Here is a 23,189-nt window from a genome sequence, read left to right as displayed (position 1 = left end):
CCCAATGTATTTCCCTTTTTTCATAAGAAAAATAATAATAAAACAAGGTATATATTTTTGTTGGATACATGGAACGAAATAGATGCCCTTCTTTTCTTTTTCTTTCAAGGCTGGATTTTGACGTATTAATTAATTAATTAAATTCCAGTTGTTTTTATGGGTTTGAGACATTCAAGCAGGAGAAGTAGATGCGATTCCAGTCTTTGCAGATACCTTTCCACCTCAAAGTATAATGAATCCGGATTCTCGCATGATCCTTTTTGTGAGGATTCCGGAGGTCTCTGAATCATATCCGTTTATCGTACATAGTGCGGTCAGAAATTATTTTAAATATTTATATTTAAAGTTAAATACAAACAGTACCTGATAAAAACTAATTGCACGATGTACGATGAACGAACACGATATACGAATCTCCAGGATCCTCACTAAGGGTTCGTTTGTTGCATCGGAGTATCTCGGACTGGATTACCTTCTGGGATTAAGTTGGACTGACTTAAAATAGACTAAGTTAAACTAATTTAGTGAAGCGTTTGGTGCTGTGTCGGACTAAAAAATGGACAATGAAAACAATGAAAAATGGACCGTATGCAATCATAACAACACAATTTCATGCAACAACATCATATACTAACTAACCTACAATCAAATCCTAAATTGAAAAATACGGAGGAGGAGAAATTGCAAATTAACTCATAATTCAATCCATAAGTTCGTTTTCTATATAAAAAACCAAAGATTTACATGTGCAATTCAAATCAAACCAAACAATAAATCGACATTGCCAATAAATTTCCCCTAAATCAAAAAGATAAAAAAATTAAAATTAGAATTGGTGGAAAAAATGAAAAGAAGTGAATCAATCTATCAGACCTCTGCGTAATCGAGATCCTCCATCTCCGAATCAAACCTCTAGTCGCGAGTCCATCATTGTCTCCTCATCCAACCTATCTTCTCCGATGACCCACCCTCATCCCCTCCTCCAATCGACGTGAATGGCCATGCCGCCAACAGTGAAGATCTTTCTATGGCAGACTCGGCTTCGCTCTAGTCCTTTATGAAGTCGAAGAAGTGCGGAGTTGAAAACAAGTACATCTCGTCGACGATCGTCGCCATTGTCGTCGGTGGGGTGGACTGGCGAGGTACGTTGACCAGACCAGAAGAAAGAAGCGAGGAGAACAACTGGACGAGGAAACGAACGATCTTAGCAATCACATGCTTATTGGGGGGTTCTCGCTAGGACCTTCTAACGAAGGACTTAGTCGGGACGAGTCGGGTTTAATCTCATTAAATCTATTCATGCGTGTAACAAACACGGTATTAGACTAATAGCTAGTCCAATACAGTCCAAAGAGATTTAGTGAAGGCAAACAAACACCCTAAAAGGATCGGAGAGGATCCTGTTGGAACTATAATGAGATGCTTACTTACTCCTCTACCTTCCCCTCATTGGGGACCATTTGCTTCGTTTTCCAATTATTAAGCATCAAATTACGATTTTGCCCTCCCAATTTAGCACCTTATTTCATAGTATTGAATACCTTGTCAAGTGTTTGGAAGATTGTTTGGGTGGGAAAAACAACCTTGTTAATTGTTAATGTTGCTACCCACATATGGCGGGCTCGGGTTTGTATCCATATTTCTTCTCACGTGATCTCTTACATAAGAAAACGTTTTCATCACGTGAAAACATAGATAAAAATAAGAACATACATTAGAATACACACAAATTTCTCTACAACGTTATAATATAAAAGGTACACATAAAGTTTCGGGAATACTATTCATACATCTCGTTTTACTTTCTACACCACTCTTAATTTTCAGCTATCGAATCTAATGAATTAAATAAGATCAAATGATATAAATTTACATGGTGTGTGGGGAAAGTAAATATAAGTGTCAAATTGTACATTTTATTTATTTATCTCTATCCAAATGTTGTAAATCCAAGAATTTAATCAAGATAAAAGAGTGGAACTTTTGATCAAGAAAATGAAAAAAATAAAGAGTGAACCAAGATCAATAACTTAAACAGATTACAGGTTTGAAAATCAAAATGCTGATTTTTAGAAACCCTAAACCCTTCAAACCTCAATCAATTTCTTGCGTCGGAAACCAAATGCTGCCGGAACATAACGATGAAAGCTTCCACTCTCTCATTCAAATCCTCCTCCGACAGCTTCCGAACCTCCTCCTCCTCCTCCTCCGTATCGTCTTCATCCCGCTCTTGCTCGCTCTCACCGCCGCCGCGCGCTGAGCTCTTGCACATTTCATCCTCACATTCCTTAACTTCTTCAACCACTTGAGGAGCAGATTGGCACCGATATTCTCTTCTCTTCTTTCCTCCTCCGTTGCTTTTGATCCCTTCGCCATTGTCGTTTTCGCAATCTCGATTCCGATCAACATTTGAGGTCCCGGACGAAATGGAGGTGAAGACAATGGCTAGGAGGACGAGGTTGAGCAGAAGGAAAACCGACGCCCGCCATTGCTCCATGAGAAACACCATTAATATAACACGTTTTAAACATGCCATTGCCACAGCTGCTCCTGCTGTGAACAAAACTGTGTTTACTCTCCCACTCTCTCTCCACTTCTCCATGTGATCGATGTGTTTGGTTTTTTCAGATGTTTCAAATTTTACATGTATAAATTGTTATATCATGTCTTTGGTTTATATACACCAACGGAATGAGATTTATCTAAAAAGAAAAAAAAATTTAGTGCGTCGAAAACACGGTCACGAGTTTATACATGTGAAAAGGAGCGGATTTTGTGGGATTTGTGCTTCACTTTTCAGGGTCCAGCTGTGATGATCAGAGAGACATGTCTTAAGCTTGCTTGGGGAGGGGAGACATTTAGACATAACTTCACTAAAGCCTGCAGTCCCTGCAATCTTCCCATCAGCAACCTGCACGCAACCATTTGAAGGATCCGAATTCTCTCATTTCTTATTTTTCTTCTCTTTCAGTTTTCTCTTACTTGAACGTTATCGATTAAATTGCGTTAATATCTTGTGTTGATTTCTTTACAAAAAAAAAAAATGACAATAAGGAATGAGGTGGGGAAGAGAGGGGATTTAGATTGGAGAGAATCCTACTCCTGCTATGATACGATGATTTATCCTATTTAGATTTAGGCTTCTAGCTGGTTCATAAAATATTCTTGCATGTAATCAGAGTATATGGTCATCATTCTATCTCACATGTTACATGATATTTGGTCATGAGAGTAGTAAGTACGATAGAAGACATCCTCAATTACCCTCAAATGTTTCACTTGATTTTGGCAATTTAGCTAGGCTTAAATTCTCAAAAATTTATTCTTAATGAGTGTTGTCATAGTCAAGCAACCTTACTGCCCTTACCAAACATAGTCTTGACAATTTCTCCTACTTTAGATTTAACCATGCAAGTTTCTTATGTTTGGTTTTGAAGATATCCTTAGATTTAATTGAGTATATATACACACACACATATATGTCTCACCTGTTACGTAATCAGAGTATATGGTCATCATTCTATCTCACATGTTACATGATATTTGGTCATGAGAGGAGTAAGTACGATAGAAGACATCCTCAATTACCCTCAAATGTTTCTCTTGATTTTGGCAATTTAGCTAGGCTTAAATTCTCAAAAATTTATTCTTAATGAGTGTTGTCATAGTCAAGCAACCTTACTGCCCTTACCAAACATAGTCTTGACAATTTCTCCTACTTTAGATTTAACCATGCAAGTTTCTTATGTTTGGTTTTGAAGATATCCTTAGATTTAATTGAGTATATATATACACACACATATATGTCTCACCTGTTACGTAATTTATTGTAATATAATAAGTGAGGTTATGCGACAAAATATCTTGTTAACTTGAAATTGTTTCCTTGTTTTGGGTGCTTGACTTTAATTCGAGCCCAAACAAGTGTCATTACTTTTGGGATTATCAAGGTCAATCTTCTACTTGATTTTATGAAATGGAGAAAAATAAATTATTTGATTTAGATTTAAGATAAATGTTAAAGAAACTTTGTCATCCGATAATCAACATCAATTTTCGTAATAATGTTATAAAATATTATGTAAAAAAAATATAAAACGAGAAAGAATCCTCCTTTTGAGAAACGCAAAAATTAAGGGAAGTAGGAATCACTTACCAAGGTAAGGAAAGGCGCATGCCCTTTTACTCGAATCCGAAGTTGGAAGTTGGAAAAGCGGGACTTGCCGCGTAACGGAGGGGCAACGAAATTATGGAACGTGAAGGTCGAAAAAGCACGCCTGTTGCTTCGTCATCAGAAAACGACACCACATGCCACCGTAATTACATCACAACCACCATCAGCTGCTGTCATTGTCAACACCAGACAATCATTCTTTTGGTTCTTTTCGGTTTCTGGATTTTTTCAAATTACATCACAACGCCTGTTGCTTCGTCGAACAAGAGATATGCTTTACTAATAAAATATGAAACTTTAATGAAAAATTCTCAATATTATTTATTTTGACAAAAAATTATATTTTTATATTAAAAAATCAATCATAGTTATTGTATTTTTTATTTTATCTTTATCGTTAAAATTCAAAGTTTTCAAGCTATTTTCATTAATTTTTCTAATAAAATATTAACAGGGGCACGAATTGCCTTCTCTCTCTCAACAAGACAAAATTGCCTTATTAACTCTATTTTCAAATGTTTTTGGATCTCTGTCCGAAGCCGAGGGATCAAGAAATTCAAACTAATCAATTGAATCATGCAGTCCTTAAGGGGCCCAAATCCCTCTCTCTCTCTTGGGGGGCCGGAACTCTTTGCTCCATTAGCTTTGGACACAAACATTAAGAGAGGATTTGAATTCATCAACTCCCACTAGGTATTTTTACCTAGTCAATTGCCAAGTTCTTTGGAGGATTGTTTTGCCTTTGTGACTCAACAAATCTCATTTGCTTAGCAGTTACATTAATATGGTCCAGCCAACCAAACCAGTCGAGCTGAACATGGTTTGGTTTGGACAAAAAAATTGCACGGTTTAAAATCGAACCGAACCAGACTGAAATGCAATAACCAGGTGTTATGCTGTGGGTAGACCTTTGGAATCAAATTGCATCGCTTCAGATTGCACCCTTTTGCGGACCAAAACAAAATAAAAAAGAATCAAACCCAAATTTTCAGAAACTAGACAGCTATGAACTGGTTATTAATCTTTTGGCTTGAAATGTGATATTCTAAATCTAAACTAGTCTAATTTACAAGGGACTGATTTGGGTGCAAGCAGGCGGACACACCTGCCTTTTGCCAAACTGACCTAACTCACATGAGTTTCCTGCGCTATGACAACGAGAAACAAAGGATTCTAAGCATCAACTTGCAATATAGCTCAGCATGACCAAAATATGCTTCGCGGGACTAAATAAGACATCTTAGGGGAAGTTTTGACAGGAATTGAATGTGTCACCTGTTAGCTTTGGCACCGGTATTGGATTTGTAAAATAGCATTCAAATGCAAAGTAGAAAACTAACAGAAATGAACGGATATTACTGCAGATTTATAAATCTCTCTCTTGCCTTCTCTCTTTCGAAAACTACCTCTGACTGGGGGTTGTTAATCCCATCTCTTCCCAGACAACGATATGAGCTGCCAACAAATGAAAGATTTAGAGAGATCAATCACCCCGCAGCAGTAACTTAATAAGCATATAGATTATAGAGTTATAGAGGCTACATAAGATACTTCTAGTCCCCAAAAATATAGATTTTACAGACAAACCATATATCAAAGCATAAATATGCAGAAACAACAGCGGCTAAGTTCCCATCTTCAGCGATCCTGTTATAGTTCAGATCATTTCAATTAAAGATCCTGAGTTTCAATGAAACATTAAAATATTTAACTCTATTTGTTGTGCTCAATGAAATTTTAACAAATATGTGTGAGTTGTAAGTGGTTCATGAATGCCTAATTGAGCTACTTTCCTCCCCAGCCTAAGTATTTCCCAAACACATTGCAAAGTGACCTTAGCAGTTAGCCCTTGGCGTGCTAATACAATTCTCAGTTTTCAATTCAAATTGAAGGAGTGAAGAAAAGGATTGTTGGCAACCAACCTGTCGAGCAACCTGAACTAGTCGCCGGCTGTCCCTAGATAATTCATCAGTCGTTTGTGGCTGTTGTGCAACACATTCTTTCTCTTCCGTCCTCCTCTTAGCAGTGTTCTCTTCAAAAGCAGCAGTTTCACCAGGGTTTCTTGAGGAATTCTTGCGCTTCCTCTGGAAAGTGTACTTGAGAAGTCTGCTGTTGTCCACAAGACTAGGAGATCCATTTGATTGTTCTGATGCTCTCGCGTCTTTTAATTCAGAGCTTATCAATGATGCACTTGCATCTTTTAATTCAGATTTCATCAATGATGCATTCACATGTATTAATTCAGAATTCATCAATGATACTTTGACAGTTTTTAACTCAGAGTTCATTAGTGATACATCAGCAGAACCAAGTTCAGAACTCGGAGCCTCTGAATTCTCCATAGCATCACTTTCCGTCATCAACACAGGCACATCTATCAACTCCATGTCCTTGTCTGCTGCATCTTGGACAGCTCCAGATCTATTGATCCCCTTCATGCTCACATTGACACTAGCTGACCCTGATAAAGGATCCACATGACTTCCAATTAATGTCAACCCAGGATCCAGACGAAGCAATGGCTTCATCTTAGCCTCATTTTCAGTTGTGTTTGGTTGATCTTCCCAAGATTTCACACCACCATGATGTAAATAATCGAAAGACCTGCAGCGGGAAAGAACAGAAGACGGTTGATCAGTACTCGTGAGTGAGGTTGTAATGCCATCCTTACTTTTCATTTTCCTTTTCCTTTTCCTTTTTCCTTTCGGAATATTCTTAACTCTGTCCATGAAATAGCAGCTACTATGCTGCAAACTTTCTTCCAACCCACTGGAAGTTCTTGTCATGGCTACATTCTCAGTCTTGATAGAGGACAGGATGCAAGCTTCTTCATCATTTCCATTCACAGAATATATTCTGCAATGAGATTGAACAAAATTTGGTTGGTGAGATTTCACGAGCTCACTAGGATGACATCGGCGTGAAGTTTTGGATTTCCCAAATCGAGACTTTCTTCTGCGTAATGTGAGTACTTTAGCATGACTTTTGGTTTTTCCCACAGATAAGCCGTTAACTACTTCCATGCTGTTGTCGCTAAAAGAGGGTGAATTACACCTTTCTTCCTCGTCAATTTCTTTGATGACCAACTCATTCTTCCTGGGGGAATTGTGATTGTCTACGTATCCAGAAGGCAGCACTTTCTCATCAATTAAGCTTCTTTCAAATGCACGGATTCTCTGTGTACACCCATTCCTGAGCAGCTCTGGCTCCTTATGTCTCATGATTATTGAGGCAAGGTCAGAGTCAGGGGCATAAAATTTATCCAATTCAGGAACACTTAACTGCTCACTTCGTTTCATTTCATTAAAGAACTTATGCTCAATACCTCTATTTACTTCGATGTTCATTGGGCCTGAAGTTGGAACAGTTTCATGTCCTGAACCTGAAGGAGATAGTATGATGGTCTCAGGTGTCGGATTGTCAGAAAATGATGTATCTTCCCTCGTGATTTGTTCGTCCAAAGGCTTCACTTGGTTGTTATTTAGCCTCTCCAATTCACTCCATACTTGTTTCAATTCTGATCTCAGATCAGTTATGATATCCTCCGCCTCTTGGAGCTGCGCTTCAAGCTCTTCAATCTTTCGTTGTTGGCTCAAACATGTTATCTCCGCGTCACTAGTCTGCATCAATTAAAATATTGATTAATCCAATATAAAAACACTTATAGTAAATGCAATTAGTGGTGATCAGTAGAAATTCCGTAAGGTAAACTAAAACTCTTTGTATCACTCAATTTGCACATGTGTTATTGCAAAGAGAATCTAAAGAACCTTCAAGCAACACCAGACGATGCCAGTATAAACTACCAAACATCACAAAAGGTGAAACCTGAAAATTTAGACAAGGCATAACAGATACATCAGATGAGTTTAAAAATGTGTAGATTGATTGAGCATCAACAAGGAGCGAACATCAACAAAGAGGTTACTGCTAAACAACGACATTGACATTCTTAACGAGTAGTTAGCGTTCGGGAAAATGCTTTCTGCTTTTCGGGAAATTTAATTGCTTTAACAGAAGACGCAAAGAATCCCAACTTCAAATGTCAAGCTTCTTCAAAGTTCAAAATATCCGAAAATGGCTTCTTTCACTACTACGAATCACTATTACTCTCAAATCTAACACAGTCACATTCCATCCAAACTAGATTATAAAGATTCACTGATTGCTACCTTCCATTTCGTCAAAGTTCAGTATGCTTAAACATTAACAAAGAGCTTTCTTGCTTTTAGAAATTGAAAACTGCTTTTACAGCAGACAAAAAAACACCCAATTTCGAACGTGAAGCTTCATCTAAGTTCAATAGAACAGAAAATGGTCTCTTTCGCGAAAACGAATCGCAATTACAAACTCCAGAATTTCAACACATTCACATTCCATAAAAAAAAAAATAAATCACAAAGATTCAAGATTGAATCTTTCCAAGAACAAGAATCCGATCATCAAAACTGGTTCAAAAAAACAGAACTTTCAACTTCAAGGAAGCAAAATTCAGAAAAAAAAATAAAGACAAGAAAAATAAGAAAGAAATAAACCTTGGAATCGAGCATTTGCTTTAAGCGGCAAAGCACGCGAAGCGCTTCACCTTTCGTAAATTGCAGATCGTGCTGGTACCGAAGAGCCTTGCGCTCCGACGCCATTACTCTCGCCGCCGCCTCTTTCGCCGTGTTCAGAATTATCTCCGCGTACGCCTTCTTCAGAGCCACCATTTTCTGCACCATCACCAACAAAACAACGTAAATCAGCACCGTATTTTACAAAATGAAATGAAAAGATTTGAAATTGAGGCGGCGGGAGAGGCGGAGATGGTAGTGGCGCCGCCAGTAGTGGTTGAAGGTGGTTGGGAATTTCACCTGCGCCTCGTCGTCCATTTTCGGTAGTTAGCTGTATTGCGTGTGCCTCTCTGTCTGTTAGGAAACTGAAAGTCCGTTCTCTCTCTACTTTTACCTAATTCTCCCTCAATTCTATTTGAATTACAATGCTTTAACCGAAAATATAATTTCGTTGTATCAACTATCACGTGATTATATTTCAGTACGATTTAGTTTAAGAGCGTTTTGATATAGGCTTTTCATTTTTTAGTTTTTTAGATCAAACATACATTTATTTTGAAAATTTGATCAAACATGTTCCTAAAATTTTGGTTATTAATTTCAAATTTTCACATAAATTTAATTTTGTTTAGAATTTTAGTTTTTTACGACTTCTCCGGGACATTTCATTTTTTTTTCTTCCTATTATCCCTATATTTATGCATTTATGATCCATGTCTATGCAATTTTTTTATTGTTTGTTATATTTTTTACTTTTTTGTGAATATAGTAGAATATTTATAAAAAAAATTGTCAGATTTTATTATTTAGAAGACCCAACACATAATAAAGATTTGTTTGATTATATAGCTATGTCTAATTACCTATAATATGGAAACATTTAGTTTTATAGTGGATTTGATTTTTTGTATTTATTGGTGCATTTGGAATGTAAATGTACCAAAAAGGGTTATTTAATAGAGACATTTGGTTTTGTAGTACATTTAGGATTTTTTGTTTATTTGGTCTTTTGGTACATTTGGAATCTAAACGTACTAAAATGGTTACCTGACAATGGGCACATTTGGTTTTATGGTACATTTGAAATTTTAGTACATTTGGTTTCTCTGTACATTTGAAATCTAAACGTACCAAAAATGTTACATAACAATAGGTATATTTGGTTTTATGGTACATTTGAATTTTTGGTACATTTGGTTTCTCGGTACATTTGAAATATAAACGTACCAAAAGTCGATACTTTTGTTCTTAAATGTACTATAAGTTTTAAGTATATTTTTTATATATCTATACGTGAAAAAAATATATATTGAAGACTTTTTATTGAGACATTTTTAATAGAAATAGAATTTTTTTTTAAATACTGATAATAAGAAAATAAGGAATTAGTTAATTAAATTTTTGTTTTAATAAAAATATCATTTAATGCGTAGAAGGGGATTCGAAATTAAATTCCTATATTATAGGCAATTAGTTCCTAAGCTAATTTATGCCTCTATATAAATCCATTTAAATTAATGACATGGAAATTAAATAAAAAGAAAATTATTAAGGTGACAATTGATCAAGCACCTTAATCAAATCTTTAAAAGGGATGAATATTTAATCTAACAATTATAGAAAAGATATAGGGTATTCTAATTTTCCCTTTAATTGACTCAATTAATTGGTTAGATCAAACATTTGTACGTCAACCTTATTCTATTGTGAATGTTTCTAAGTTTTAACATTAGGGGAATGACTTATACATATTTGTTGAAATTTCACATTAGAATAACGACATCATGTGTCAAAACTTTTGCGTATAAAATTTCACTATTGATTTTGGATGCTATGGTGACATTTAGACTATGTTTGAATCAAGAATTTTTCGAATCTTAAGGAATTAAGGCTAAATTATAAAATATTAAGGGACTGGAAATGACATTCATAGGCATTGTAAATGCATGTGAAAAAATTTATAAATTTTATATAAAATGAGTCATTTACAAATTTCTCGTAGTATTATAGTTAGGTAATGCTATTCACATATTTATTTTTACTTTTCACACACTCTGGTTAAATTTTGTTCATTGATTTTTTTTCAATTCATTCAATCTATGACGAAAAACTAAGAGGAGTATGTTAAATGTAAAAACAAGTGTGTGTCGAGCGCCACTCTTACCAGTTTCTCACTGTAGATAGGAGAATGTCACATGAGTCTAAGCTTGCCTTAGTGAGGCTTTGAAATGAAAACGACGTTAGGAATCACAATGGTAGTTGAATTCTTTTGAGATGATGTCGTACAATTTCGGGGGGTTGGTTTCGTCATTTCGCCCGTTTAGGCTCGCAAGAGGAGAAAACGTAGAAAACACGAATAAATAAGCGCATGTAGTTATAATATGAAACAAATTTGACCAAGAAGTATCATATTCAATTCATACGTGCAAAGTTGACTGAAAAGTTCGGATCTTTGAGCATTTCAGACATCACCAAGAAGAACCCACAATTTGTTTTTCCTGCTGAATTGCCCGGATATGGATTCCCGCATCGCCAGGATTTGGATTCCGGTACTGTTATGGGGCTGTGTGAGCACCCATTTCGGCTCTTACGCCGCCGTGGTCGAAGACGACGTGAGGTGCCTTCAGGGGCTGAAGCAGTCGCTGAATGACCCGCTCGGAAACCTGGCGTCTTGGGATTTCAGGAACCACACCGTCGGATTCATCTGCGATTTCGTCGGCGTCACCTGCTGGAACGATCGGGAGAATCGGATATTTAGTCTGGAGCTCCGAGACATGGAGATCACCGGCGAGGTCCCGAGGGATATGGAGTACTGCGCCAGCCTCACGAAGCTGGATCTCGGCGGGAACGAGATTTCCGGGCCGATTCCCCCGAATATATGCGATTGGTTGCCGTTTTTGGTGACCCTCGATTTGTCCGGGAACGACTTCTCCGGCGCGATCCCGCCGGACCTGCAGCACTGTGAGTATCTGAACATTCTGATCCTTTCGGATAACAAGCTTTCGGGTCCGATTCCCTATGAATTTTCTAGCTTGGGTAGGCTTAAGACGTTTTCAGTGGCGAATAATAAGTTGAAGGGGTCTATCCCTTCGTTTTTCGACGGGTTTGATAAGGCGGATTTTGCCGGGAACAGCGGGCTTTGCGGCGGGCCTCTCGGGTCGAAGTGTGGTGGTCTGAGCAAGAAGAGTGTTACTATTATAATTGCTGCCGGAATTTTTGGCGCGGCGGCGTCTTTGCTGGCTTTTTTGGGGCTGTGGTGGTGGTACCATTTGAGGCTGAGTAAGCGGCGGAGGACGGGAGGTTATGGTGTTGGGAGGGAGGATTGGGCTGAGAGGTTGAGGGCTCATAAGCTTACTCAGGTTTCCTTGTTTCAGAAGCCACTTGTGAAGGTTAAGTTGGCGGATTTGATGGCGGCTACCAATAATTTTAGCCCGGAAAATGTGATCATTTCGACCAGGACAGGGACAACTTACAAGGCTCTGCTGCCTGATGGGTCGGCGCTGGCCATTAAGCGGCTTAGGGCTTGTAAGCTTGGTGAGAAGCAGTTTCGATTGGAGATGAACCGGTTAGGACAACTTAGACATCCGAATTTGGCCCCACTTTTGGGGTTCTGCATTGTGGAGGAGGAGAAGCTTTTGGTGTACAAGTACTTGTCGAGTGGGACTTTGCATTCGTTGTTGCACTTAAGTGGTGAGGGATTGGATTGGTCGACTAGGTTTAGGATCGGTTTGGGTGCTGCCAGGGGACTTGCTTGGCTTCACCACGGTTGCCAACCTCCGATTATGCATCAGAACATATGCTCCAATGTGATCCTCCTCGACGAGGATTTTGATGCTAGGATAATGGATTTTGGATTGGCAACGCTCACAGCTTCTGATTCTAAGGAGAGCAGTTTCGTTAACGGTGACTTGGGAGAACTTGGTTATGTAGCTCCAGAGTATCCGAGTACTCTGGTTGCTTCACTGAAAGGGGACGTTTATGGACTTGGAATTGTGCTTCTGGAGCTGGCAACCGGGCAAAAGCCTCTCGAAGTCAGCACTGCTGATGACGGTTTCAAGGGTAGTGTAGTGGATTGGGTGAATCGTCTCTCTAGTTCTGGTCGAACCAAGGATGCCATCGATAAAGCTCTCATCGGAAAAGGGCATGACGAGGAAATTTTGCAGTTTCTGAAGATTGCTAGTAGTTGTGTGATTTCTCGGCCTAAGGACAGGTGGTCTATGTACCAGGTTTACCATGCATTGAAGAGTATGAGCAAAGAACACAGTTTCAGTGAACACGACGACGAGTTTCCATTGCTTTTTCGCAATCCAGATAAGGAATAAGGATTCCGCTTAAACTCAAATAAAACGGAGAGAGATGACAAATGGTTGCAGAATTCCATATCGAGGTAATTTATTATAAGGTTCATATATGTTAATCGTACGATGTGATCTCAATTTTAATTCGTTAGCTGTATAATCCAATAAACACGCTATAGGTCCTGCATCCCACGAATTTTTTTTGTTAGAGATCCAGCGATATTTACAATATGCTTTCCAGTTCTTCGCCATGGAAAATTGGAACGAAAGATGACAACGGAACTTCTAGTGTAATATATTATATGCAAACAGTTAAATCCTTGCCTTCTATCTGCTCAATCTGTTTTGATGTGCTACTTTTACTGCTTCACACGACGAAAAATTTTCAGGATGTCAAGCTTTTCTGAATCGTGCTAGACTCCATAGACTACCGTGACCTTAACCTTCTCGTTGTTCAGATTTAAACAAGATTTTGTGTTACATGCTGATTCTACTGCGTTCAACTTCTTACGACCTCCCTTCGTATTAACTGTGTTTATGATTTAAACAAGATTTTGTTTTGCTTCCAAGGATCAGTTTCCTTTCACTCGTAAAGAAATTAACCGTGTTTATGATCCATTTATGTGTTGGCTAAGAGACTGGTGGATAGTTTATAGGCTTGAACTGCACCTTATAGAACTGAGCCTGACCTAGGCGCTAAGCTAGAACCGAGCAGACAATCAAGCTGGACCTGTTCAATGCAGACTGAGGCCTTCTACTTGTTTTGAGCTGCTCATTAGGAGGTGCTTTCAGTGATGAAAACGTCGGTTTTCACAGAAATATTGATGTTCCAATTTGTCCGGTTATTCTTTTCCACTTCCGAGTTCTTTATACCGGTATAAATACCAACTGGTACCGGAGCAACATGGGGTTTGCAGATTGGTGGTTTCAGTTTAACAACTATTTAGGTAGATCAGCGTCGAGCAGGAGAAAAACTTGGCTGCACTGGATATGTTGCGCACAACCATGGATGTGCATGTTTTTCTCGCCGAGCAGGGATGGAACTTGTGGATCGGTCATTCGTTTCCCCGGACTTGCAACAAGCTTACGCTTAAAACATATGGAGCAGGTAAAGGATTAGAGAGCATCACTTGGGTATATTTAGAGCGGGACAAATCCTACGCGATAGCAACGAGGTGTGAGTAACTGGTCGACCAATAAGACACAACTGAACCGCCAACCACTCACATTTAGCAACAATTATGCAAGATTTCTTTTGCATAACTGGTCACATTGGTGACACTCTTTAATACAGGTGGATCCTACATGCAATGGTACCAAAATGCCGCGTAGCCCACCTCTATATTTAGAAGAGTGGCAACAATGCCGTCAATTTTGTGTGTTTAAGTAGTGTGATTGTTTTGCTACTTAGTACTACGGTCTAGTGGTATTCCTCTTCACTTGTAAGTGAGAGGTCTTCGGTTTGATTCTCGCCAAAGACGAGTTTGAATCACATTATTGCTTAGCTCATTGTAAGGCTAAGCCCACCCCTTCCCTTTAGTGTAGATAATATTGTTCAAAAAAAAAAAAAAAGTAGTGTGATTGTTCTAGCATTGCTTTTAAGTATGATTAGTGACCCGAATTTCGTAATTAATTATTGATATCAAAACCGATATCTTAAGCTAGTGATAAAGTAATTTGGTTGGAATAGTTTGAAGGGAAAAATCTAATCTTTTTACTGCCTTGATTTTTTAACGCAAAGCATAGGGAAATGCACTGCACGGAAGGGAGAGAATTTTTAGTGTGCAAGAAACATGGCGTAGTATATCAAGTGTCATAATATCAGTGGTTGAATACTTAAAGAAAAAAAAAAATTTAACCACTTGTACTATGTCAGTTGATGCATTCGACCGTGTTTTCGGTACATTGAAAATTTTCTCAAAGGGAGGGGAGAGGAGTCTGTCTCCCATGCGACAAAGAAAAGGACCGTAATTTTGAATCTCACTCGTTCACTTTTGGACCCAGTCCTCCCCTGCCCTCTCGAATCAATCAAAATCAAGCCACAAAAGGAAGCAAAAGTAAAAGCAAACACCACATTTTTAAGCTCCTTCGTTTTCACTTTGCATATTCAAAGCACTTTCTCTTTTTTTTCCTTTTCTTTTCTAAATTCCTTTTTTTTTTTGTTTTTTTTTTTTTCATTTACTTTGGTGGGTTATGCTTTATGTTATATCTTCCTTGTTTTTTGGGAGAAAATACGCATTAAAGGAAGGGATTCGATTGGAAGCCTAGATATCAGGTGCAGCAGTGAACGCCCTTAAACAAGCTCACGCCCGGTGCGTTCAACATCTTTCTTTTCAAACATAAATTTAAAAAAAAAAAAAAAAAAAAAAAAAAAAAAAGAAATGGGAACCTAATGGGAACCTTTAGTGGAAGGGAATTGCTTTACGTGGGAAACACAAACACCAAAAGCCACTTGAAGAGGGCCTAACTATTAGAAAGCAAAGAGATGAATGACGAATGAGTCACGCAAGTTACGAGCCCCACTCCACTCCAATATGTCTCGTGTGGGATCACGCGACGAGAGAGATATTCACATCATCACGTGAGTGCATATTTCGAGTGACATCAGTATATATCATGCGAGGGGGCCAAGACTTCAATAGAGCTATCTGACTAGGCTAATTCTCACATCGGGTGGTATTAGAGTATATCTACTTGGTTTTTTTCAATACAAAAGTGAAATCCACTCCATTAACTTGTCTCCAAAACATTTTAAGCAAACATAATCGAGATACATTCAAAAGTTCTTATCTTTCTCAAGATTCTTGAACGTGTATATTTGGTTTGAGATAAGCTTTGGCTTCTTTCCATGCCCATGAACAACTCTACAGTGAGTCTGCAACAATGCTCGGAACTTGGAAATCGATCAAACTAGTGAGCTTAAGCTTATCTTTCTCCTAAAAAATCTAGTAACTAATCACTCCACAAGTCCTAATTCCTACCGGGCAGGGAAAACGATAATTAACTGAAGGATAAATAAAATGCAGAATGCAGATATATAATTAACTTATTGTACATGCCTCCTGCTCGAGTTCTGATGCTTCAAAACTCCGCACGCCTAGGCTCATGTAGGTGGTTGTCTAGTCTTCTCTGCTCTCCTGTATACACAAAAAGGAAAGCACTAAAATATGAGAGGCAAACAATTTGGGGGCTCCATGGTCTTCTATCATACTTAAGATTACAATTAATATCCCGATTAATCTTGAATTCTTACGGGAAAAAAGAGCGGATGAACATTTTAAATAAATTAACAAATTAGTAAAAGAAAAAGGAGAAGCTAGTTCTTTATGTTCCGTCCCACAACAAAAGTTGTCTTCTTCTTTCTCCAAGGCCTTTATGTGTTCCTTATAAAAATAAGAGAAAGCTTGGTATATAAAGAAGCTTTTGATAAAGATGGAGACAATCATCAATTTCCATATATAATCTGAAATATAAGTTCCTTCTATTTAACATATATAATAAATATATCAATTTCTTTTGCTCAGTGTTGATATCAAAGCCGGTTAATAAAGTTCACCGTCACGTCTCATATGAAACGTAATTTATGGAAACAATATATTCTCTTTCCAATTGATGTGATCTGGCTTTTCCTTATATTGGTTTTCTTTCTTTTGGATCTTTGTCTACTGAAGGACTTACCTACACCCCATGATGCCATTTTAGTTTCCTGGACCAATGATACAATGCCATGAGTTTTAAATTCCCCACACAGCATTGTATTATTGATCTGGGACGCCACAGTGGCATCCCGGGGTATAGGGAAGTCTCTCTCCTCAGTCTCAGTATGCATGTCCCCTTCCCTCGTATTTAAGCAGCTTTAAGCATGCAGCAGACATTATTGTGCGAGAGAGAAATATACTAGTGCAAATTGACGAGGGAAAATGAAAGTACCTGTTATGAATGGGATCAGGTCCATTTGGCACTCTTCTTTTGCTCACGTAGATAAAGGTGGAGTCCCAGACAACAGCATGCTTCTCTCTTCCAATCAACTTCCAATGCTTGAAGATTTTAGTGGATGAAACTGTAACGGTTGGTTTTTTTTGGGCACTGCGGTTTACAAGTATTCCAGCAAGGAAAAACAAGAAGACAACCAGAAGCAGAAGAGCTCCAAACAGAGCTCTTAAAACCTTCCTGCGACTCTCCATGTATATGTCTCCCCTTAGCCCCCTCCGACTTTAAGTTTTACCTACTGGCTTTCTGACCACACCTGATGGCCAGTCATTTCTAACCAAGATAAAGAATGTACCAAAAGACCAATGCTTGTGGCGAGAGGACAAAGATGAACTCTCAGACAAGCAAGCACAAATGGAAACACAGAGAGAGAGAGAGGGAGAGAGAGAGAGAGAGAACAAAAAGGAGAACAGAATAGAACAAATGATTAGGTTGTAACTTGGCGGGTAGAGTTGTTGGTTCTATTTAAAGGCTCATACAATAAGGCGCTGTATGAGATGTGTATCTATGAGTGTGTGTGTGTGTGTGAGAGAGAGAGAGAGAGAGAGAGAGAGAGAGAGAGAGAGAGAGTAAGCGGAGAATAATAAACAGAAAAGTTCGTTATTCTAACCCTTTTCTGTGTTGAATGGGTCCATTTGAACCCTCTTTCTCTGCTTTAGTTTGTGTCGTGCAGCTAATTGGGGCTCACTATCCTCCTAATCCTTACGTACTCCCAAGTTTCTAAAAGATATAGAGCCTAGAGCTACCCCATTATATACAATCGCGACTGAGGAAGTTGGAACCCCCTGCTTACTGGTGTGCTTGTTCCCCTCTGCCGGAAAAATCTTGGATCCGATTGCTGGACCACGTAACCTGTCCAACCCTCCCCACAACAGAGTCGGGTCCCCCTGTATTTGGTCCCACCCAACCACACGCTGGTCCTACAGTCTGAGTCAGCTACCCTATATGGTAGCTGCAGACAAACTCCTCCCTCCCCACCTATGATGAATACTTGGCTCCAGAGTACAAGCTAGCCCCTGACTTCTTAACTGAATTAAACTAATCTCACATTATTTAAACGGCCTCACCCACATTCTTCACCCAAACAACAGAAACCAAATGATATCAATGATAATAATATTAATCAACAGAAAGGTGTCAGGCTAAAACTTTGGCTACGGTTGAGAGTTTTCTTGCTTAGTAAGGATCTCGACATATGGTTGTCTGTAATAAAGTAATAATTAATAATAAAAAGAAAGTTCATATGCTACTTTTCATTCAAACAAAACAATACCAAATTGGATTGGCACTAAGCTTCAGATCAATGTATTTTGGACTTGATAATGTACCTGTCTTAGTCGCCTAGGCATAATTTTCCAAATATGCCCTCAAAATGAGGTGAAATTTCCAAACAGAATTTAAAAGTCCCACTAAAATGAGGGTAAATGCTTTAGAACTATCAATTAAGCTATCAATTATGTAATTACTTTGATGCAATCAATTCATTACAGGACCATAAGGTTTGTCTGTCCCCTAGTCAGTTGCAACACTACTCGACATCAGTCAGTCAAATGAATATATGATATACAATGTATCACAAAAGCTTACTCTACCTACTTCTCAAGCGTCTTCAAGTAAGGATGATCTCGTAACAGTCTGAACTAGTTTTATTCATATGCATGCGGATGTGCAAAATTTAAAAGCCTGTAGAGTAATAAGAGTTGAATAAAAGATATGTGAGCACATAATTACCCTACTAAATTCAGTAATACATAACAAAGATACAAACTGGAGAGGCAAACACACAAGTACATTTCCAAAATCTACTTTCTTATTAATCATAACAATGAGAAGGGAATAATAGGGAATTTCCCATCATACTCATCAATGTCAGCAACAACCCTAGCATTTTAAGAATACAACCTGAGAGTGACAGTTAATTGAGGAATCAGAAACATTGAAACCTGAAAAAAAAAAAACTAGTGGTGTTTTACGAAATCTGACGATGATACCACATTATTGAACTTTATCCATGGTCACTACTTACAGAAACTGATGTGTACAAAAGCTTGCCCGAGAGACGATTATTAAGTGACAGATAAAGAAATGCTACCAGAAAGGTACCTATCCGATATTATTTAAATACTGATCTTGACTTGCATTTGAGACATTTGTCTATTCAATTCTGCAAATATATCCAGTCAGAAAATGTTAGTTTTTTGTGATATCCATGTGAGTCTGAGTGAACTAATCAATCTGACATACAAATGAGATTAACAAGTCACAATAAATCCAAACCTCATCCCCCAACGAAGGCATGAACCTAGTTCAAAGTTAGTATTCTGTCCACAACAAGGGTACCCTACATGTCTGATAATAAACCCTTATTGAATTCTACTAGTTTTCCCCCACTCCATACGCAACTTCTTTGTGCTTTCAGAGAAACAGAAAATCAAACTTGCAATTACAAAACTCAAAGCATTTATTAAGGGCCACCATTCGTCATTTGATCAAAATTCACCTCTCTTTATGAAATTTGTACTTTTAGATACTGCCACCTCTATTAGGTGAACATATAATGTGCTTTCAAGGGCCCAGTAAAATGAAGAGATTCAGTCAAAAGTATTTGCTTCACCTTAGATCTTAGAAGCATAAATCACTTAGTGGGGTCAACCAATTTTATACTAAGATGCTATGCGCTCTTCTGGACCTCCATTGCCGGCCTTGAATGGAGTAAGACCACACACCAATATGAATAAAATAATGCCAACATCATATCAGCAAGGATTCAAAAGAAAATAGAGGATACCAATTTTTAAAGAAATTCTAAAGGAAATGTTTTGATACAAATCAACAAACATTTTGGGAATCATAAGACGATAGTATAAGTAGATAGGCTATGTAGAACATAAATACATACATCTTGCATTCACCTACACAGTTATTATTTGAAGCAAAACCAAATGATAAGTTGGCTATAAGACCTAATAATTTGAGCAACTCAGATATGGGAGAAGATAAATACTTAGGAATACACCTACACAGTTAAATTTCCAATTAAAGAAATATATACAAAATTAGTTTCTGATTTCTTACATTCTCGACAAAACTCAGCTTTAACATGAAAAAGTTTAACTCATCTTTTAACATTTGTTGATCGTCCAGGAAACTCTAATTTATCAGCGAAGTCTTTAACCTGCAGCTGCAATATATAGGTCCAATTTCCAAAAATCAGAGAGATGTAACAATATGGACATATACATAATATGTTACATCTATGGGACCATGTGGAAAACACAACTCATATATACTGCCCATGAAACAGCAATTTACCATGCAAGTTCATTAAAGCTGATGCAGCATGACTCAAAGTTACTAGTTCATTGTGTCTCGACATAGCATTAGAGAATGTGCAACTGCATTATCTAAAAAATCATCATAGTTTCAGATTTCAGTTTCCATGCGCCCCCTCCCATAGATAGACTTCTGTCAAACTTCTACTGCTGCTCCTCGAAGTGACTTTTCTTTCTTCTTCTTCTGGGCCCACTTGGGTCCATAAATAGCCAAGTGTGTCCTGCCAAACCATCGATCAGTTATCTGCAGTTTCATATGAAAGAGATTAGCAAGTAAAAACCCATCCCAAACATTCTATAGTTATGTGGTCAGGATAGCTATCATGATCTCACATTTCATAATGCTTTATCAATAGTAAAACTGCTGATAGTTTGCATTACCTTCACAAGGCATCCCCATGAATCCAGCATGTCAGTCCTTAGTGGGTACTCAACTACCTAGACCGTGAATTTGGAAGATTAATGAAGAACTGGCAAAAACATAAGCAATAACAAAAATAGAAAATCACAACTTACTATAAAGGTATCTTCTCCAACTAGGTCCGAACTTGATATTTGATCCATCAGTACTGCATAGTCAACTTCCATACATGGAGGGGTAACACTAATGTAATCAAATGGTTCTTTACCTGCAGGAAATTGAATTTTATTTTAATGATTGGATATAAAAAGAACATGAAATATGGTGCATATGTTGTAAGAAATATGACCAAGACGAATATAAGATTATGACAATGTTTTTGCACAATGAAGTCTCTTCTAATCAGCACTCATCCTTTGTCTATGTTACAAAGAGAGAGAGAGAGAGAGAGAGAGAGAGAGAGAGAGAGTATTAACACATACCTGCAAGTTTCTGTGCACGTTCCATGAATTTTTCAACACGAACAGTATGTATAAGTGACACATCAAGAAACCCAGTCCATTCCAAATCTGGACGTAAAACATCTGAAACGACCCATGGATCCATCTCAACAAAATGTACCTGGAATTGGTAATTGTAAAAGGTAGGAAATCCATAAAGATGTATGCTCCTTGACCCAAAGAGATGAGAGAAACATGCTACAAAGTACAACAAAAACAGAAAAAAAATGCATTGTACAAAACTTTTTGTTGGAGATTCCACATTAAAACCCAACTTCACTTCAAACTAGACAACTACTTTAGACTGTTGTAGGTTCAGCACTTCAGCTATGAGTTGAGAGCCAAAGTACATACATAAAACTATAATACAAAGATTCAAGATTTTTGTAGTAGCAGGAGATATGAACTAATTTATCAATGGTACCTCAGAGCATCCTCGACTAAGAGCTTCAATTCCAACCGATCCAGTACCACTGTACAAGTCTAACCAACGGCCAGGCCTTAAAGATGCAGGACAACCCCCAGCAGCCTAAGATTTTTGGCACAAATATTAATTTACAAGCACAAATGTCAAATTTACAAGCACGTGTCGTGGACAAAAGACTTACTTACCTGCAGGAGGCTGCACCTTTCACGACCTCCATCATCGGGCGCACATCCATACCCTTTGGAGATGGCAACTTCATTCTCCGAGCCTTTCCTCCAAGCACCTACATTGGCTGCAACCTTAGACTCGAGAAATCTTAATAAATCGGTATTTCACTATTTCCAACAGACAAACATGTTATTGTATACCGCCATTTCGCTAATCAACAAGTAGCAGCTAAACGTGTTCTTAACTTGCATTAAAAATTGTAAGAAGAAGACACAAAATTTGGAGAAATTGCATACAGTAAGCAACTTATTCCCCTAACGACGCTAACGTTCCAATTTCCAAACGTAAACACACACACACACACATATATATATACATATATAACCAACAGTAATCAAACAGATTAACGGAAGAGAGAGAGGTACGTTTGGAGAGGGCTCAGGAGATAAGGCCTCGTCGGGGTTGAAACCGTACTGCTCCATCAACACTCCCTTGGCCTCGCTCCACGATTCCTTCTCCGATTCTGCAGCCATTAACACAACTAAAAAGTTCAAATTTCTAAGAAAAAGGACGAAACTTCGATCCGATGAACTGAGTCGTATAAAAATGATGAGGTTTACTGGAAGCGAGGACGACGACGGGCGATTGTCGTCGATTGTTGCAGAAATTGATGAGAGGAGTGGTAGAGGGCGAGCCAAATTCCGTAGCTGTTACATTCATTCGGAATGGGGAGAGAATCGGAGGAGATGAAACCGCATTGCCGCTCTGTCTGAGCTCCACCACAAGCCGTAGACTGTAGAGTGAGAGCTCCTCACTTCGTCTCTCAAGTTATCAGAAACAAGCATCCTTTATTCTCTTGGGCTGAATACGAGCTGGGCCTACGTGTGGGCTATTGAGCTGGGCCTATAGTAGCTCAATTACGCGTTTTTTTTTTTAACAAACAATAACGTCAATAGATTAAATTAAATTATTAAATATTATGAGAAAAATTGGTGGAAACCGAACTCGCACTATAATGCATAAACATTTTACTTTTCGAGATTGCAGTAAAGCGTCATTTGCAACTCAACTAAGTGTTAATTTTGTTAGAGGAATACAGGCTTAAGCTTGTTTTTCTTGAATTACAACATTTCGTATACTATAATAATTGGTTTAATCGAGACAGTTATTGACATATATTGAATTTGGATCCTCTCTAGACCTTTAGGTCATCTCCAACTGACCCGACCAAAGGGCCATAGGGCTAAAAATAGCCCATTTTGACACAAAAACTGTCTCCAACTGAGGGCTGAGCAAAATGGCTCGTGGTTCCCACCCTGGCAAAAATGGGAGAACCGGCCAAAGGGCTGGCCAAGAGCAGCCAGCCCTATAGCCTGGCTTTCCAGT

The 23,189-nt window shown here is 38.2% G+C and overlaps 4 protein-coding genes across 4 annotated transcripts; 1 reads left to right on the top strand and 3 right to left on the bottom strand.

Moving 5' to 3' along the window:
* Positions 1–1,927: 1,927 nt before the first annotated feature.
* On the bottom strand, positions 1,928–2,619 carry LOC137749442 (uncharacterized). The gene has a single exon (XM_068489537.1). It carries the CDS (start codon positions 2,600–2,602, stop codon positions 2,099–2,101), a length of 504 nt encoding a protein of 167 aa, XP_068345638.1. The 5' UTR covers positions 2,603–2,619; the 3' UTR covers positions 1,928–2,098.
* Positions 2,620–5,470: 2,851 nt separating this feature from the next.
* On the bottom strand, positions 5,471–9,145 carry LOC137708726 (uncharacterized). Its single transcript, XM_068447869.1, has 4 exons — positions 9,028–9,145; positions 8,710–8,886; positions 6,097–7,794; positions 5,471–5,629 (listed from the first exon to the last, which is right to left on the bottom strand). The coding sequence occupies exons 1-4, from the start codon at positions 9,043–9,045 to the stop codon at positions 5,597–5,599; spliced, it is 1,926 nt and encodes a 641-aa protein (XP_068303970.1). The 5' UTR covers positions 9,046–9,145; the 3' UTR covers positions 5,471–5,596.
* A 1,958-nt stretch (positions 9,146–11,103) lies between these two features.
* On the top strand, positions 11,104–13,355 carry LOC137707848 (inactive LRR receptor-like serine/threonine-protein kinase BIR2). Its single transcript, XM_068446776.1, has one exon. It carries the CDS (start codon positions 11,244–11,246, stop codon positions 13,047–13,049), a length of 1,806 nt encoding a protein of 601 aa, XP_068302877.1. The 5' UTR covers positions 11,104–11,243; the 3' UTR covers positions 13,050–13,355.
* A 6,978-nt stretch (positions 13,356–20,333) lies between these two features.
* LOC137709270 (uncharacterized) lies at positions 20,334–22,523 on the bottom strand. The gene is made up of 8 exons (XM_068448361.1): positions 22,424–22,523; positions 22,212–22,326; positions 21,821–21,950; positions 21,633–21,737; positions 21,191–21,329; positions 20,864–20,976; positions 20,729–20,785; positions 20,334–20,591 (listed from the first exon to the last, which is right to left on the bottom strand). Exons 1-8 carry the CDS (start codon positions 22,521–22,523, stop codon positions 20,484–20,486), a joined length of 867 nt encoding a protein of 288 aa, XP_068304462.1. The 3' UTR covers positions 20,334–20,483.
* Positions 22,524–23,189: the final 666 nt, after the last annotated feature.

Source organism: Pyrus communis, chromosome 11 (genome assembly GCF_963583255.1).
Source record: "Pyrus communis chromosome 11, drPyrComm1.1, whole genome shotgun sequence".
NCBI classification, from domain to species: domain Eukaryota; kingdom Viridiplantae; phylum Streptophyta; class Magnoliopsida; order Rosales; family Rosaceae; genus Pyrus; species Pyrus communis.
Note: the sequence above shows the minus strand (reverse complement) of the source record. Positions and strands in the feature narration are given on the sequence as shown.